Source organism: Hypanus sabinus, chromosome 2, assembly GCF_030144855.1.
Source record: "Hypanus sabinus isolate sHypSab1 chromosome 2, sHypSab1.hap1, whole genome shotgun sequence".
In the NCBI taxonomy this organism is placed as follows: domain Eukaryota; kingdom Metazoa; phylum Chordata; class Chondrichthyes; order Myliobatiformes; family Dasyatidae; genus Hypanus; species Hypanus sabinus.
Window position 1 is genome coordinate 55,787,328 of NC_082707.1, and position 18,609 is coordinate 55,805,936.

Here is an 18,609-nt window from a genome sequence, read left to right on the forward strand (position 1 = left end):
CAACTCTTTTCTTCGCTCTGGCAATGAACAGGTCTTTTAATGTCAGTAGCTGACAGCCAATGATCTTCTCCACTGAGTGGACCACTGGCTAAAACCTGGACTTGGAGAGGAAAGAGGCAGCAGAAAACCAAATGATGATAGACGTGGTTACAACACTCAATGATAGCACAGTAAAAATTCATTAGGATATGCCTGAGATGTTAAACTTCCTAAGCTGCCATAGGAAGAACAATCTCTAATGGGCTTTCCTAGTGATAAGCATGATGTGTTTACCCACATACCCTGATTTCTTCACCACTGTAGATCCTCCTTAAAAAAAGCTCCCTTTCTATAAAAAACACTTGTTTTAAATTCCAGATACTTCAACTTTGCAATAGGCTACATCATTTATTTTTACGTGACAAAAGAAGGAAGTGCAAATGGCCCTCAGTACCTCAGTATATCTCTTAGATGTTTTTCCAAATGAATTAGTTGGATTTACTGTTGATTATATATGTTATGCAAGCTTCAAATTTACTTCATTAGACATGTAAATCATTGTTCTAGGTTAGTTGTGATTTCCCTCTATTACAGGATGATCGTAAGCGGAAAATCCTGATGTGAAAAAGCAGGGCTCACGTAGTGCATTGCATAGGCTCTGTTTATTTGTCGCACATCCATATACAGTTCAGAATATCAGACATAGATTTCCATTTCTGAAAAAACCAATAAGACAAAGTATAACATCTTGCATATTACAAATGGATCTTTCTACCTTAAACCAAGATAACATTTTGTGATATTGTAATGATAAACTTAAACATGTCACTAGTTCAAAACTGGTTAGATCTCTGGTATAGTCTACAAAATATCTCTTCAACTGAATGCTATTAACTTACTTGTTTCTCAGTGACCTGACCCATAAAATTAGATTATTGAAATTGTGCAAAATCTTAGAATTCTGTAAATTATTTGAGATTTTTTCCAATAAAGTTGGCTCTTTCCAGATGCCTTTACCATTTTTTACGGCTTTCATTTCTGCTTTAAGCAATTTTGTCTGTAGTCTCCAGTACAATTTGGGATTAGAGTGCAAGCCCTCAATATTAATAGTTCGCCCAAGACCTTCCCTCAAAATCTCTTCATTTAGGCAGATTGAGAAAAGTAATCCCTTAAAGAGAGAAAAAAACAATTATATTTTGTTGAGCACCTACTCATTTCAAAATTATACTGTGAATTATCTGGAATTATAATATTATAATTCATCAATTATTATTTCTGACCTGATAATATTATCTGATGGAGGCCAAATTTTGGAATTAGCCTGCATCCCTATGTAAATATTAAGAAATATCAAGAAAATCCTTTCAATTCATCATAATATTTTAGTAGAAATATGCATTCTTTTCTTAAATTAGTTTACAAGTTGTTACAATGGCTATATGATCAGATGAATGGATAGGTTGATTATTGCTGGTCTTTCTCAGGAACTTGTTTTCTTTCAAAAGTAATTAGTCCCTAATAAATAAGTAGTAAAGACATAACACTGAGAGCCCGGGGTAATCATAAAACAAATTAGAACATGACAATCCTATCTAATGCCAGACAATAGCAAAAAAAAGGATCAACTAGCATGTACATACAGAAGTAGTTTAATGCTCCTATTTGCAAGCAGCAGGTTTATACAATGACTCTGGTATTCACAAGTATAGCTTCTTCAGACCAAGTTTTTGAGTGTTTTTAATATTCAATTGCCAACCCTGTTTTGTCCTCCCCATCATCCTTTGTCACTTAAATCACATTTGCCTTCCATCTTATTGCAGCTTCACTACCTTTCTTCCTCACATACTTTCCTTGCACTGTTCCATGTGATATGATTTACATGAACCTTAAATATTGCTCCTTTCCCTCTGCAGTTACCATCGGGCAAAAGGAAGTCCCACATCACCAGGTTCAAGGACATCAATTCTCATTCAACTGTTCAGTTCTTGAACCAACTGACAAAACTCTAATCAGTAGAATTTAGTGAAACTATAACTACTCTGAACTAAAATGGACTTTGTTTTAAATCGTTCTAGTGTTCTTTCTTGTAAAAATTATGTTTATGCTTTCTCCTGAGAATACTGCTTATATGATACTAAGTACCTGTGATGCAGCAGCAAGTACATTTTTCACTGCACTTGTGCACACATACAGTATGACAATAAAATCATTTTTTTTCTTATTTGCTGAGTACTTACATCAGTTTCAGTTTACTCTTATATTTCTAGTATTTGGCCTCATATATCATTAATGAATGGTATATATCTTTAGTCATTTGAATGCTATGAATTTTGTAAAAATTTAGGCCAGTTAGACTCGATTTTGCAGTAACTTGATACTACATGTATAATGCATCTGAGAATCCACAAAATTATTATCAACTACAAACCAGTTTGCATAACACATATTACAAACAAGCATTCTGCAGCTACACGTCACATGTACTCTACAAATCTTCTCGATGCTGCCTTTTCTTTAATGTCTGTTAATGTGAATCAGTGGACAACTTAAATTTTAAGCGAAAGCATATCTCTATTAACGACACCAGAATGCAGTCAAAAGATAAATTTACAGCTGATGGAAACAAATTGAAAATATTTCAACGGAAACCTTTGCATAAACGCATTAACAATTCCCTGGTAAGCTTTAAGTTCCTGTATTACAGAAGAATATAATATTTCATTTGCTTTAAGAACAGGCACCATATAAATGGTAGGCATCATTTTCTCGCACAATTTTGATTGCACAAAAATATGAATTCATTCTTCTAAAATATAGCTTTACCTTATTTAATCTCACATTGCAATCCAAAAAAGAATTCTCCCTTCTCAGAAGTTGAAACCAAATTACATGGGGATCTTTTACTTGCTCACTTAACCAGGCTCTCCCTTCATTGGTCATTTGCAAGCCAGCCAACCTAATCATCAGGAGACCATCTTGTTGCCCTGAGGAAAATGGAAATGTTTCTTTACTAGACAAGGCAAAAAAAAAGAAAACACTTAACTCATACATGCGTAACAGCAATCTACAATCTGGATTTACTGTCACCTTCAGCTATTTTGTGACAATATAAGCTGCTGGGCACCCAATAAGAGGATCTCATAGTAACCACCTTTTTATGGTCATCCTGGTACTTATAATTGAGAAAATATATTCCTGAATTTACAGAGCGACATCCTATTTGATCTGAAGATATCTGCAAGATTTTTTAAGTGTCCAGTCCATCTGCTGCAATTAGGTTGAGTATGAAAAGTTACACTATTCACATTTTCTTTATCACTGATAATTGAAGTAAAACTGCACTTCATCAACATATCCTAATATAGATACAGGGTGCTAAAGCAAATAGTATAACAAACCATTTAGCAGACAGAAGTTGAGTACACTTGAAAAAAAATTCAGTTATATACTGAATGCCATGAATTCTAGCTGAAGATAACAATATGATGTTCTGTATTTTAAAAGTTGTTACTATCTTATAGAGGAAGTTGTGCAAAACCAAGCTTAATGTCCATTTTGCCAATGTTGAAAAAGATTCTATATAAATCACCAGGACCAACAGTCAACTGTGGTTAGTCACACATTCAAGCAAATCAAATTCATTAGTTATAAAGTGCTGTGAAACATCCTGAAAGGATGTTAATGAATACAGTGGCATGCAAACGTTTGGGCACCCCCGGTCAAAATTTCTGTTACTGTGAATAGTTAAGTGAGTAGAAGATGAACTGATCTCCAAAAGTCATAAAATTAAAGATAAAACATTCTTTTCAACATTTTAAGCAAGATTAGTGTATTATTTTTGTTTTGTACAATTTTAGAGTGAACGAAAGGAAAGGAGCACCATGCAAAAGTTTGGGCACCCCAAGAGATTTGAGCTCTAAGATAACTTTTACCAAGGTCTCAGACCTTAATTAGCTTGTTAGGGCTATGGCTTGTTCACAGTCATCATTAGGAAAGGCCAGGTGATGCAAATTTCAAAGTTTTATAAATACCCTGACTTCTCAAACTTTGTCCCAACAATCAGCAGCCATGGGCTCCTCTAAGCTGCTGCTTAACACTCCGAAAATTAAAATAAATGATGCCCACAAAGCAGGAGGAGGCTATAAGAAGATAGAAAAGCATTTTCAGGTAGCTGTTTCCTCAGTTCATAATGTAATTCAGGAATGGTGGAAGTCACGTTGAGGTCTGGAAGACCAAGAAAACTTTCTGAGAGAACTGCTCGTAGGATTGCTAGAAAGAAAAATCGAAACCCCCGTTTGAACGCAAAAGACCTTTAGGAAGATTTAGTAGACTCTGGAGTGGTGGTGCACTGTTCTACTGTGCAGTGACACCTGCACAAATATGACCTTCATGGAAGAGTCATCAGAAGAAAATCTTTCCTATATCTTCACCACAAAATTCAGAGTCAGAAGTTTGCAAAGGAGCATCTAAACAACACACAAAAATACAACTGTAGATGATGTGGATCAAAGAATACGTATGTGACGCTGGAAGAACTCAGCAGGTCAGGCAGCATCCGTGAGAAAAGATGGTGCTGTAGCGGTGTGCTACAAGCAGCGCTAAAATTACGACACGGAGTCGGTAACTGCAGTCGAAGGAAAAAACTTTATTCGAAAACTTCAGCCTCACTTTTAAGCCTCTGTCAACCGGCCCCCCATGGCGAAGAGGCTCCAAAGCTCTGTGCTCGCAAACCCCCGTAGGCTATCTAATTGTGAGTCGGTTCGGATACGCTAGGAAATGAGGCGCTACATAACCCCCCCCCAGAACCGGCGATACACCCCCCAATGTCCACAGCCTGGGCCAGAACCTGCTTGGGAGGTCGGCCTCTGCGCCGAGGCGCCGGAAACTCGGCCGGTTGCGCCAGGTCCACATGGGCCGGCTTGAGGCGGTCCACCGTGAAAACCTCCTCCTTCCCCCCAACGTCCAGCACGAACGTGGACCCGTTGTTCCGGAGCACCGTAAACGGCCCCTCGTATGGCCGCTGCAGCGGTGGCCGATGCCCGCCCCTTCGTACAAACACAAACTTACAGTTCCGTAGGTCTTTGGGTACGCAGGTCGGGTGCCGCCCATGCTGTGAAGTGGGTATGGGGGCCAGGTTACCGAGCTTCTCGCGAAGTCTGCCCAGGACTGCAGCGGGTTCTTCCTCTTGCCCCCTCGGGGCTGGTAGGAACTCCCCGGGGACGGCCAGGGGCGCGCCGTATACCAACTCGGCCGACGAGGCGTGCAGGTCGTCCTTGGGCGCTGTGCGGATGCCGAGAAGGACCCAGGGAAGCTCGTCCGCCCAGTTGGCTCCTCGCAGGCGGGCCATGAGGGCCGACTTCAGGTGACGGTGGAAACGCTCCACTAGCCCGTTCGACTGTGGGTGGTAGGCAGTGGTGTGGTGCAGCTGAGTCCCCAAAAGGCTGGCCATAGCTGACCACAGGCTGGAGGTGAACTGGGCGCCTCTGTCGGAGGTAATGTGGGCTGGTACACCAAAGCGGGATATCCAGGTGGCGAGCAGGGCTCGGGCGCAAGATTCGGAGGTGGTGTCGGTGAGCGGGACCGCCTCTGGCCATCTTGTGAACCGGTCCACGATAGTCAGGAGGTAACGCGCTCCGCGCGACACTGGCAGGGGGCCCACGATATCCACATGAATGTGGTCGAAACGCCGGTGGGCGGGATGGAACTGCTGCGGTGGGGCTTTGGTGTGCCGCTGAACCTTGGCCGTCTGGCAGTGCATGCACGTTCTGGCCCATTCACTGACCTGTTTGCGGAGACCGTGCCAAACGAACCTGCTGGAAACCAGCCGGACAGTTGTCCGGATGGAGGGATGCGCCAAGTTATGAATGGAGTTGAAAACACGTCGCCGCCAGGCTGCGGGGACGACCGGACGGGGCTGGCCGGTGGCGACGTCACAGAGTAGGGTCCTCTCACCTGGGCCCACGGGGAAGTCCTGGAGCTGCAAACCAGAGACTGCAGTCCTGTAACTCGGAATCTCCTCATCTACCTGCTGTGCCTCTGCCAGTGCCTCAAAGTCTACCCCTTGGGAAAGGGCATGAACGGTAGGGCGAGAGAGCGCATCCGCCACGACATTGTCCTTACCCGAGACGTGCCGGACATCCGTTGTGTATTCAGAGATGTAGGACAGGTGGCGTTGCTGGCGGGATGACCAGGGGTCGGATGCTTTCGTAAACGCAAAGGTAAGCGGTTTGTGGTCCGTGAACGCGGTGAAGGGCCGACCTTCTAGGAAGTACCTGAAATGCCGGATTGCCAGGTAGAGCGCCAACAGTTCCCGGTCAAAAGCACTGTACTTGAGCTCGGGTGGCCGCAGGTGTTTGCTGAAAAACGCCAGGGGTTGCCAGCGACCTGCGATGAGCTGCTCCACGAATGCCTGCTCAAACATGAGGCCTGTGTGTCCCTCGGCCAGAGACAACATCTCATTCATTAAAGCCGATGGAGGTCTGTCGCCCAAGCCATCCAGGTGCAGTAAACGGGCAGCCCACTCGCGCCGTGAGAGTCCGAAAGTCCTGAGGAGCAGGGCTTTGAATTCCGTGTACTTGCCGTCTGCCGGGGGCGACTGTACGAACTCCGCGACCTGGGCAGCTGTGTCCTGGTCGAGGGAGCCCACCACGTAGTAGTAGCGGGTGTCTTCTGAGGTGATCCGGCGAACGTGGAATTGGGCTTCGGCTTGCTGGAACCATAGGTCCGGGCGCTGTGTCCAGAAACCCGGCAGTTTCAACGAAACCGCATGAACAGAGGCGGCGTCGGTCATTTCTGGTCCAAAAATCGTTTGGACCGTCGGGGTCACCAATTGTAGCGGTGTGCTACAAGCAGCGCTAAAATTACGACACGGAGTCGGTAACTGCAGTCGAAGGAAAAAACTTTATTCGAAAACTTCAGCCTCACTTTTAAGCCTCTGTCAACCGGCCCCCCATGGCGAAGAGGCTCCAAAGCTCTGTGCTCGCAAACCCCCGTAGGCTATCTAATTGTGAGTCGGTTCGGATACGCTAGGAAATGAGGCGCTACAGTGCTTTGGTTCCTGATGAAGGGTCTCGGCCTGAAACGTTAGCTACTCTTTTCTCATGGATGCTGCCTGACCTGCTGAGTTCTTCCAGCGTCGTGTATGTATTCTTCGAGCATCTAAACAAGCCTGATGCATTTTGGAAACAAGTCCTGTGGACTGATAAAGTTAAAATAGATCTTTTTGGCCGCAATGAGCAAAGGTATGTTTGGAGAAAAAAGGGTGCAGAATTTCATGAAAAAAAAACCTCTCCAACTGTTAAGCATGGGAGTGGATCGAGCGTGCTTTGGGCTTGTGTTGCAGCCAGTGGCAAGGGGAACATTTCACTGGTAGAGGGAAGAATGAATTCAATTAAATACCAGCAAATTCTGGAAGCAAACATCACATCATCTGTAAAAAAAAAGTGAATGGCTTCTACAACAGGATAATGATCCTAAACACACCTCAAGACGTGCAAACTGTAGGTTTTGCCATGGCCCTCACAGTCCCCCACCCTAAACATAATCAAAAATCTGTGGATAGACCTCAAAAAAGCAGTGCATGCAGGACGGTCAAAGAATCAAGAACTAGAAGCCTTTTGCAAGGAAGAATGGGCAAAAATCCCCCCAAACAAGAATTGAAGGACTCTTAACTGGCTACAGAAAGCGTTTACAAGCTGTGATACTTGCCAAAGGGGGTGTTAATAAGTACTGACCATGCAGGATGCCCAAACTTTTGCTTTGGGCCCTTTTCCTGTTTTGTTATTTTGAAAATGTAAAAGATGGAAATTAAAAAGTAATCTTGCTTAAAATATTAAAGAAATGTGTCATCTTTAACTTTATGCCTTTTGGAAATCAGGTCATCTTTTACTTGCTTAGCTATTCACAGTAACAGAAATTTTGACCAGGGGTGCCCAAACTTTTGCATGCCACTGCAGATGTTTCTTTTTCCTTCTGGCTTAAAATGTGATCAGCTGAATGGAGACTCTAAATTCTGTTTTAATTTCCCAGATATCAATTTGTTTTCAAGATCTAATAATGTCCTTGTATATAAAAAAACTTCAGAGAAAACAAAAAAAATGTAGAAAAAACATGCCAAATTAGAGTAATGTTATTATTAGGCATGATTTATTATAATTCAGACTGAATGCAGGCTAACTGATCTACTTCTGTCCTTATGCAGTACAGCTAAAATGATTCACCTGATTGTTGCACTTGCACTTAGCCAATTAGTCTAGTAAAAATAAAGTTTAACAAAATGAAAAATAAGCCATTGTGCCTAATAGTGGAAATAACATTGCAAAAATGAGATCCATGAGGTTCACTACAAAAAGCCTTTTGAAAAGAGTTAATTTTTCCAGATGTGCAGAGGAGATTTACAAGGATGTTGCCTGGATTAGGGAGCATGCCTTATGAGAATAGGTTGAGTGAACTCGGCCTTTTCTCCTTGGAGCGTCAGAGGATGAGAGATGACCTGATAGAGGTGTACAAGATAATAAGAGGCACTGATCGTGTGGATAGTCAGAGGTTTTTTCCCAGGGTTGAAATGGCTAGCACAAGAGGGTATAGTTTTAAGGAGCTTGGAAGTGGGTACAGAGGAGATGCCGGGGCAATTTTTTTTTACGCAGAGAGTGATGAGTCTGTGGAATGGACAGCCGGCGGTGGCGAAGGTGAAAATGATAGGGTCTTTTAAGAGACTCCTGGATGGATACATAGAACTTAGAAAAATAGAGGGCTATGGGTAAGCCTAGGTAGCTCTAAGGTAAGGACATGTTTGGCACAGGTTTGTCAGTTTGTGCTGTATGTTTTCTATGTTTCTATATGTTGGATATTTAATCCATGCCACGTGATTAATGTTTTGGAAGTGTTAACAGCAAACCTTTGAGTACAAAACCAATATAGCAGCAGATTTCAATTCCCAAGAAAGCTGAAGGCTTCAATGGCCTCCAAAACTCAGTTTAGAAATGTCCTTCAACAAGGGAGGGAGGCAGAAGAAAGGAAATTGTATGCCAGTTAGCCTGACCTCAGTAGTTGGGAAGAAGTCGGAGCCGATTGGTAAGGGTGTGGTTTTGGGTACTTGGAGACACTTGGTAAGAGGGAAAATCTTGCCTGACAAATCTGTTGGAATTCTTTGAAGAAACAGAAAACCTGCAGCACAATACAGGGCCTTTGGCCCACTAAGCTGCACCGAACATGTCCTTACCTTAGAAATTACCTAGGCACCTTAAAACTGTGCCCTCTCATGCTAGCTATTTCAACCCTGGGAAAAAGCCTCTGACTATCCACATAATCAATGCCTCTCACCATTTTAAACGCCTCTATCAGGTCACCCCTCATCCTCTGTCACTCCAAGGAAAAAAGGCCGAGTTCACTCAACCTATTCTCATAAGGCATGCTCCCCAAACCAGGCAACATCCTTGTAAATCTCCTCTGCACCCTTTCTATGGTTTCCACATCCTTCCTGTAGTGAGACAACCAGAGGATAGGAGGATAGACAAAGGACAAAGGTCGATGTTGTGTACTTGGATTTTTAGCAGGCCTTTGACGAAGTGCCGCACATAAGAGCCCAGGGTATTACAGGAAAGATACTAGCATGGATAGACCACTGGCTGATTGGCAGGAGGCAAAGAGTGAGAAGAAAGGGATCCTTTTCAGATTGGCTGCCGGTGACTAGTGGTGTTCCACTGGGGTCTGTGTTGGGGCTGCTTCTTTTCACAATGCATGCCAACAACTAGGATGATGAAATTGATAGCTGTGTGGCCAAGTTTGCAGACAATATGAAGACAGGTGGAGGGGCAGGTAGTGTTGAGGAAGCACAGAGACTTAGACAGTCAAAGAGAATGGGTAGAGGTTGCAGATGGAATACGGTGTCAGGAAGTGTTTGGTCATGTACATTTGGTAGGAATAAAAGCATAGACTATTTTATAAACAGGGAGAAAATTCAAAAAACCTGAGGTACAAAGTGACATGGAAATCCTTGTGTAGGATTCCCTAAAGGTTAATTTGCAGTAGAATTAGTGATGAGTAAGGCGAATGCAACATCAACATTCAGTTCAAGAAGACTAGAACATAAAAGCAAAGATATAATGCTGAGGCTGTATAAGGCACTGTTGAGGCCTCACCTAGAGTACTGTGCGCAGTTTTGGCCCCTTATTTAGGAAAGGGTGTGCTGACATTGGAGTGGGTTTAGAAGAGGTTCATAAGAATGATGCCAGGAATGAAAGGGCTATCATAAGAGCAGCGATTGAAGGCTCTGGGCCTGTACGTGCTGAAATTTTTTAAAATGAGGGGGGGATCTCACTGAAACCTATCAAATGTTGAAAGGCCCAGATAGAGTGGATGTTTCCATTGGTGGGGGAGTCTAGGACCAGAGGGCACAGCCTCAAAAGAGAGGGGCATCCATTTAGAACAGAGATGAGAAGTAATTTCTTTAGCCAGAGGATGGTAAATCTGTGGAATTTGTTATCACAGGCAGCTGAGGAGACTAGGTCACTGGGTGCATTTCAGGCAGAGGTTGACAGGTTCTTGATTAGCCAGGGTGTGAAAGGTTATGGGGAAAAGACAGGAAAATGGGGTGAAGAGAGAAATGGATCAGCCGTGATGAAATGGCGGAGAAGACTCTATGGGCCAAGTGGCCGAATTCTGCTCCTACATCTATGGTCTTGTGGAAATCTGCTTTCCAAACAATAAACCCTTTAACCAGCAACTTTATTAATCAAGAACTCACCACTAAGCCTTCTTAGAGGTTGTGTTAAATGAACAAAGCCATTCAAACTGAGAACTTTCTACATCAGCACCAAATATTTACCTTAGTAACACCTACAATTTATAAACTGAGCTAGCACATCATTACAATACAAAACTTCCTGATTCAATTCTACAGATCACAAATTTTTAGAATGGAAACTTGTGTCTTACATTACCTATAACAGAGCAAATGAGTCCCATGCAGCCACTTGATGAATTTTACACCGTATTCATAAAATTTTAGAATTCGACATACTTAGTCACATGTAGAAGACAATATCACAATTAACATTTCAATTTTATTTAACTTATCTGTAGTTATACCTATTATTGTATGCCCGTAAGTGTTTACTTACATTTTTTTTGCAGGGATGAAATAAAAGGAAGGCTAATAGGAATGTGTTCTACTTCCAATCCATTCTCTGTTACATGATGTATTCTCCCTCGAAGTTTAATATTTTTTTCAATAAATTTGTTAGGTATTTCTAAGGCATTTGTAAATTTAGTAGTCTGTTAAGATGAAGGAAAATTAACTTTCATTATTCATCAAAACGTATTATACTGAAGTGTCCACACTATAAAATTACAAAGCAATTTTTTTGCATACATTATGCAGTGAGTGCAAGTCAACATCTATTAGAAATACATTTAAATGTATTCAATCGCCCAAGACTTTATTAGATGATTTTAATAATGTAAGAAACAATGTGTTACTTACACAGCGTATAATTTTGCTGCAAATGCTTGCTTGCTAGATTAAAATTATATGTCTGATAGCAATAAATTAAAACATTCTGTGAGAATTCAGCTTGATGGAGGAAAGTACAGGAATTAAAATGTGTTCCTTATATATAGATGTTGAACGAAGTACAAAAAAAATTCAAGACTGATTACAATGCATCCAATTTTCATTGTATTTTTTAAGTAAATCATTCCCCTAAGGCTCTGTGCTTGTAATTTGGAATATTTTGCTCTATAATATTAAGGCTATTTTGTCACAGAAGGCTTGACGAATAAGGTAGAGCTCTGTTCAAACTGTTTTTTGTACATCTACAGTTTCTAGAGACAAACGTGAGAAAGCGATTCTCTCTGGGTACTATATTGATTATAGAGCTTGGAATGTGATCATCTCTTTCATAAAGCAGCTGGCATACTGGACATACATTGCCTCCACAGATAACACATGGACCAGATTAGATAGACAAATCTTCTTCAAAGAGTTGAAATGTCTAATACCACAGGGCATGCATTTAAGGTGCGAAGGGGGTAATTTCAAAGGCGATGTGAGGGGCAAGTTAATTTACACAAAGAGTGGGGAGTGCCTGAAATGATTGCCTGGGCTGGTGGCAGAGGTAGAAATGTTTGAGACTTTTAAGAGATATTTAGATAGGCACAGAAACATGAGGAAAATGGAAGGACATGGACACTGTGCAGGCAGTGGGGATTAGTTTACAAACACAAAAAAAAATCTGCCTGAAATGTCAACTATACTTTTTTCCGCAGCTGCTGTCTGGCCTGCTGAATTCCTCCAGCATTTTGTATGTGTTACATGAATTTCCAGCATCTACAGATTTTCTCGTTTTTAAAAATCTGCAAACGCTAGAAATCCAAGGCAACACACACAAAATGCTGGAAGAACTTGGCAGGCCAGGCAGCATCCATGGAAAGGAATAAACTGTCAACGTTTTGGGCCAAGACCTTTCATCAGGACTAGAAAAAAGATGAGTAGTTAGGTTAAGAAGGTGGGGGGGGGGGGTAGAGAAAGAAGTAAGTGAGTAGTGGGTGATAGGTGAAAACCCGGAGAAGGGGAAGTGGGTGGAGTAACAAGCTGAGAAGTTGATTGGTTACAGAGATAAAGAATTGGGGGACAGTATCTGATAGGAGAGTTAGAAGAGCATGGAAGAAAGGGGAAGGGGAGGAGCACCAAAGGGAGGTGATGGGCAGGTAAGGAAAAAGGTGAGAGGGAAAAAAGAATGGGAAATGGTGGGGGGGGGGGGGGGGCGGATTACCAGAAGTTTGAGAATTTGATGTTCATACCATGAAGTTGGAGGCTACCTAGACAGAATACAAGACCATAAGACATAGGAGCAGAATTAGGCCATTTGGCCCATCAAGTCTGCTTCACCATTCAATCATGGTTGATCCTTTTTCTTTCCTGCCTCAGCCTTCTCCTCGTAACCTTTGATGCTGAGTACATTCAAGAACCTATCAAGTTCTGCCTTAAATACACCCAGTGACCTGGCCTCCCCAGCTGCCTGTGGTAACAAATTTTACAAATTCATCATCCTCTGGCTAAAGAAATTTCTCTGCATCTCTATTTTAAATAGATGCCCCCCTATCCTGAGGCTGTGCCCCCTTGTCCTAGACTCCCCCACCATGGGAAACATCCTCTCCCCATCTACTCTGTTTAGGCTTTTCCACATTTGAAAGGTTTCAATGAGAACTCCCCATTTCCTTCTATATTCCAGCGAGTAAAGACCTAGACCTATCAAATGTTCCTCGTATGATAACCCTTTCATTCCTGCAATCATCCTAGTAAACCTCCTCTGAGCCCTCTCCAATGCTAGCACACCTTTTCTTAGATGAGGAGCCCAAAACCTGTCATAACACTCAAGGTGAGGCCTCACCATTGTCTTATAAAGCCTCAGTGTCACATCCTTGCTCTTATATTCTAGACCTCTTGAAATTAATGCCAACATTACATCCGCCATCCTCACTACTGACTCTACCTGAAAGTTAACCTTTTGAGTGTTCTACACAAGGACTCCCAAGTTCTTTAGCATCTCAGATTTTTGGATTATCTCCCCGTTAAGAAAACAGTCTGCACATTTATATTTTCTACCAAAGTGCATGACCATGTATTTTCCAACATTGTATTTCATTTACCACTTTTTTGCCCATTCTCCTAATTGGTCTAGGTCATTGCGCAGCGTACCTGTTTCCTCAATACTACCTGGCCCTCCACCAATCTTCTGTTCATCTGCAAACTTAGCAACAAAGCCACCTATTCCATCATCTGAATCATTGACACACAGCATAAAAAGAAGCAGTCCCAACACCGACCCCTGCGGAACACCACTAGTCACTGGCAGCCAACCAGAAAAGAATCCTTTTATTCCCACTTGCCACTTCCTACCAATCAGCCAATGCGCTAACCATACCAGTAACTTTCTATAGTACCATGGACTCTTAACTTGGTAAGCAGTCTTGTGTGGCACCTTGTCAAAGGCCTTCTGAAAGTACAAATATACAACATCCACTGCATCCCCTTTATCTATCCTACTTGTAATCTCCTCAAAGAATTCCAACAGATTTCACAGACAAGATTTTCTCTTATGGAAACTACACTTTGTCATATTTTGTCCTGTATCTCCAAGTACTCTATCACCTTGTACTTAACAATTGACTACAACATCTTCCCAACCACTGAGGTCAGGCTCAGTGGTCTGTAATTTCCTCCTTTCTTAAAAGGTGAAATGATTATAAGATGTTTCTCCTCCAACCTGAGTGTAGCCTCGTTGAGGGAGAAGAGGAGGCCATGGACTGACATGTCAGAAAGGGAAGTAGAACTTAAATAGTTGGCTTCCAGGAGATCCTGCTTTTTCTGAGTGTAGGTACTCAACAGAGACAGTCTCTCAACTACATCAGCTCTCATCAATATACAGGAGCCACATTAGGAGTACCGGATACAGTAGATGACTCCCAACAGACTTACAGAAAAAGTGTCACCTCAGCTGGAAGGACTATTTGGGCCTTGAATGGTAGTGAGGGAGGAGGTGTAGGGGCAGGTGTGGCACTTGTTCCACTTGCTGTGAGAATCAGTGGGTTTATAAAAGATATCAGTAGATAGACCAGAGATGGAGACAGAGAGATTGAGAAAGGGGAGGGAGGTGTCGGAAATGGATCAAGTAAATTTGTGGGCAGGGTGGAAGCTGGAGGTGGAGTTGATGACAAGCTCAGTATGGGTACAGGAAGCAGCACTAATGCAGTCATCAATGTAGCATAGGATTAGTTTAATTTACCATTTGATTACTAATTTAATTGGCTTGGCACAACATCGTTGATGGAAAACTTATTCCTGTGCTATACTATTCTATGTGCTGTATATGTTTTCATTAGCGCTAAAGCAGAAATTTATATCAGTTTTAGGGGAATAAGGTGTAACTTTCTTTTTGTAATTTAAGATGCTCCTAAACACCTAACAATCAAATTAAGCTCTAAAACCTGATAAAGACAAAGAATCCATTAACAGATACTTTTCATAAAAAGCTGAATGTTAGAACGAGAATTATACACTTTTCAATGGGATTTTTTCCCATTCTCATTTGTCATTGACAACGAGGTGGTAGAACCAGAATTTATATAATTTTATCTTACAGTTAAACAGTACATGCTGTTTGAAAAATTGAGTTGCATTGTGCTTGATAAGAAAATGACAAACTTGAATGGTAACTCGATATCAAAATGATGGTCCAGCTTCGTTCTGTGACATGGGTTAGGTGCACAAAGAAGGTTCTTTAAGCAAACGTTTAATACTTCCGGGACACTTACTAGCCTGACGCTTCTGGCTAAGATCACGATTCCGACCACTGCCAGACCCGTGCTGATCGTCTAAAAGCACAAGCAAAGGGACAAAGCAATGAGAAGCAGCCTACAATACAAACTTCTCCAAACCTTCCGCTAAAGCACCCAAATTACAAAGTAAACCCCTTTGCCTCACTATCCCAGAACTGCGCGTCCATTTTATAGCAGCTGGATTGTCAGGATGTAAATATCCCCCATACCCGAACCACCCGAACATGCTCATCCGCGAATTCCACAGCTTTGCTGAGATAGTAACCGAGCGCATTCGGCCCCTCGTCAGACATGTTTCGCGCGCGGCATCACGGGAAGCATCGTGCGAATTGCCGAAGCGACGCGTGCTTGTCCACTCGCGCGTACCCGCAGGTCCGCGCGTCAGGCGGGCGGGGAGCGCGCAACGCGCGTCCACAGAGCGCTTCGTACGGAGGCAAAAATGAGGGGTTTCCACCCGAAACATCGCCGGCCGTTTCTTTCCGCATTTCCTCTCTGACCCGCCGAATTCCTCCAGCAGCTCGTTTTGTTGCTCCACATTCCAACATCTGCAGTCTTCTGTCTCTTATAAAGTTTAATCATTCACTCTTTCAAAGGAAGGGTAACTGGCTAAAAAAATACATAGATTGCTCTAATAGCATATTTATTTTGGGGGAATCCAGAATGTATTATCTGCCATTACTTATAATTAGAAATGCTGCTAAGCCAGTACCTGGAAGCCTGGCAGATCTAGTGAAGGGACTCCACAACCCAAGGTCAACCTTTCACATCCACCCTGAAAAACAACGCACACAGGGGTTGCAAAATATTTGAAAGCACTTTGGAATTGAAACTTGTCAACTGGCTAGTGACTTTGTTGGATTGTCAAAGAACACAGATGCACTAAAACCTAGATGAATAAAGCTAATAATAAAGCTTGAATGACACCATGTTTCTTGATTGCCATTATACTGCCAATGTAGCTAGTCCTTGCAAGAGTTTGTTGAATAATTTGTTTATTAATGGTAGGAAAGTTTTACCAAATACATCAGGTAGCAATGAATATTTATAATTCCTGAAAAGCAATTTGTTAATTTCTTTGCTGTCCTTCAGGTGCTTAGACCATCAGATAAAGGAGAAGTAGGTCACTTGGCCCATCAAATCTGCTCCACCATTTCATCATGTCTGATCCGAATGTCCTCTCAGCCCCAATCTTCTGAACTCTCCCCCTATCCCTTCATGCCCTGACCAATCAAGAATCTATCAACCTCTGCCTTAAATATACATAAAGACTTGGCCTCAATGGCTGCCTGTGGCAAAGAATTCCACAGATTCATCACTGTCGGGCTAGAGAAATTCCTCAACTCCATTCTAAAAGGATGCCCGCCCCTCTATTCTGAGACTGTATCCTCTGGTCTTAGACTTTCCCACCATAAGAAACATAGTCTCCACATCCACTCTATCAAAGCCCTTCACCATTTGATAAGTTTCAATGAAGTCACCTGCATTCTTCTGAATTCTAGTGAATATAGGCCCAGTGCCATTGGATGCTCTGCATATGACAAGCCATTCAATCCTGGAATCATTTTCATGAACCTCCTTTGAATCCTCTCCAGTTTCAACACATCCTTTCTAAGATAAAAGCCCCAACCTGCTCACAATACTCCAAGTGAGAGCTCACCAGTGCTTTAAGGTCTCAACATTACATCCTTGCTTTTATATTCTAGTCCTCTTGAAATGAATGCTAACAATGCATTTGCCTTCCTCACCACAGACTAAAACTGCAAATTAACCTCAAACAACAGAAAATCTGCAGATGCTGGAAATCTGACCAACACACAGAAAATGCTGGAGGAACTCAGCAGACCAAGCAGCATCTATGGAGAAAAGTAAAGTCGATGTTTTGGGCCAACATCGGGGAAGGAGATAAAGAAACACAAGGTGATAGGTGAAATCTGAAGGAGGAAGGATGAAGAGCCGGGACATTGATTCGTGAAAGAGACAGATGGACATGGAGGAAAGAAAAAGGGGGAGAAGCATGAGAGGGAGGCAATGGGCAGGCAAGAAGATAAGGTGAAAGAGGGAAAAGGGGATGGGGAATGGTGAAGGGGGCAGGTGGAGGGGGCATTACCAGAAGTTCGAGAAATCGATGTTCATGCCATCAGGTTGGAGGCTACCCAAACAGAACATAAGGTGTTGTTCCTCCAACCTCAGTGTGGCCTCATCACAACAGTGGAGGATGCCAAGGATAGACATATTAGAATGGGAATGAGAAGTAGAATTAAAATGGTTGGCCGCTGGGAGATCCTGCTTTTTCTGGTGGATGGAGTGTAGGTACTCAGAGAAATGCTCTCCTAATCTACGTCAGGTTTCACTGATAAACAGCAGGCCACACCGGGAGCACCGGACACAGTATATGATCCCAACAGACTCACAGGTGGAGTGTCGCCTCACCTGGAAGGACTGTTTAAGTCCCTGAATGGTAGTGAGGGAGGAAGTGCAGGGGCAGGTGTAGCACTTGTTCTGCTTGCAAGGATAAGTGCCAGAGGGAAATCGGTGGGCAGAGATGAATGGACGAGGGAGTTATGTAGGGAGCAATCCCGGCAGAAAGCATTGTGGTGGAGAGGTGGAGGGAAAGATGTGCTTGGTGGTGGGATCCCATTGATGATGGTGGAAGTATCAGAGAATTATGGGCTGGATGCAGAGGCAGGTTGTGTGGTAGGTGAGGACAAGAGAAACTCTATCCCTAGTAGGGTGGCAGGAGGATGGGGTAAGAGCTGATGTGCGTGAAATTGAAGGGATACAGTTGGCAGTATTGATGGTGGAGAAAGGGAAGCCCCTTTCTGTGAAGGAAGACATCTCCTTCGTTCTTGAATAAAAAGCCTCATCCTGAGAGCAGATGTGGTGGAGATGGAGGAATTCAGAGAAAGCAACAAGTTGGGAAGAGGTATAGTCCAAGTAGCTGTGACAGTCTGTAGGATTATAATAGACATCAGTGGATAAACTATCTCCAGAGACAGAGACAGTAAAATCAAGAAAGGGGAGGGTGCTGTTGGAAATGGAGCTGGTAAGTTTGAGGGTAGGGTGGAAGTTGGAGGCAAAGTGGATGAGGTTGATGGGTTCAGCATGGGCGCAGGAATCAGCACCAATGCAGTCGTCGATGTAGCATAGGAGAAGTGTGGGATGGTCACCAGTGTAGGTTTGGAACTTAGACTGTTCTACGTAGCAGAAAAATAGGCAGGCATAGCTAGGACCCATGGGAGTGCCCATGGTTACACCTTTTGTTTGAAGGAAGTGGGCGGAGCCATAGGAAAA

General features: G+C 42.8%; 1 protein-coding gene across 3 annotated transcripts; it reads right to left on the bottom strand.

The window, feature by feature from the left end:
* Positions 1-622: 622 nt before the first annotated feature.
* Positions 623-15,912, bottom strand: c18h3orf33 (c18h3orf33 homolog (H. sapiens)). 3 transcript variants are annotated; one of them, XM_059946392.1, is made up of 6 exons: positions 15,748-15,912; positions 15,295-15,354; positions 11,100-11,253; positions 2,803-2,963; positions 997-1,147; positions 623-695 (listed from the first exon to the last, which is right to left on the bottom strand). In XM_059946392.1, the coding sequence occupies exons 1-6, from the start codon at positions 15,895-15,897 to the stop codon at positions 676-678; spliced, it is 696 nt and encodes a 231-aa protein (XP_059802375.1). In that variant the 5' UTR covers positions 15,898-15,912; the 3' UTR covers positions 623-675. The 3 variants fall into 3 exon arrangements, with proteins under 3 accessions (XP_059802375.1, XP_059802358.1, XP_059802367.1); XM_059946375.1 differs by having other exon boundaries at positions 623-1,147; XM_059946384.1 differs by lacking the exon at positions 15,748-15,912 and adding an exon at positions 15,528-15,673 and having other exon boundaries at positions 623-1,147.
* Between the last annotated feature and the right edge of the window lie 2,697 nt (positions 15,913-18,609).

Coding starts and splice junctions, on each gene's coding strand:
- c18h3orf33 (XM_059946375.1), bottom strand. CDS start 15,897: ATGATTAAACTTTATAAGAGACAGAAGACTGCAGATGTTGGAATGTGG. Junction 2,964..11,099: donor TTCATCCCTGCAAAAAAAAT/GTAAGTAAACAC, acceptor CATTTTCCTCAG/GGCAACAAGATGGTCTCCTG. Junction 1,148..2,802: donor GCAATGTGAGATTAAATAAG/GTAAAGCTATAT, acceptor TCTCTCTTTAAG/GGATTACTTTTCTCAATCTG.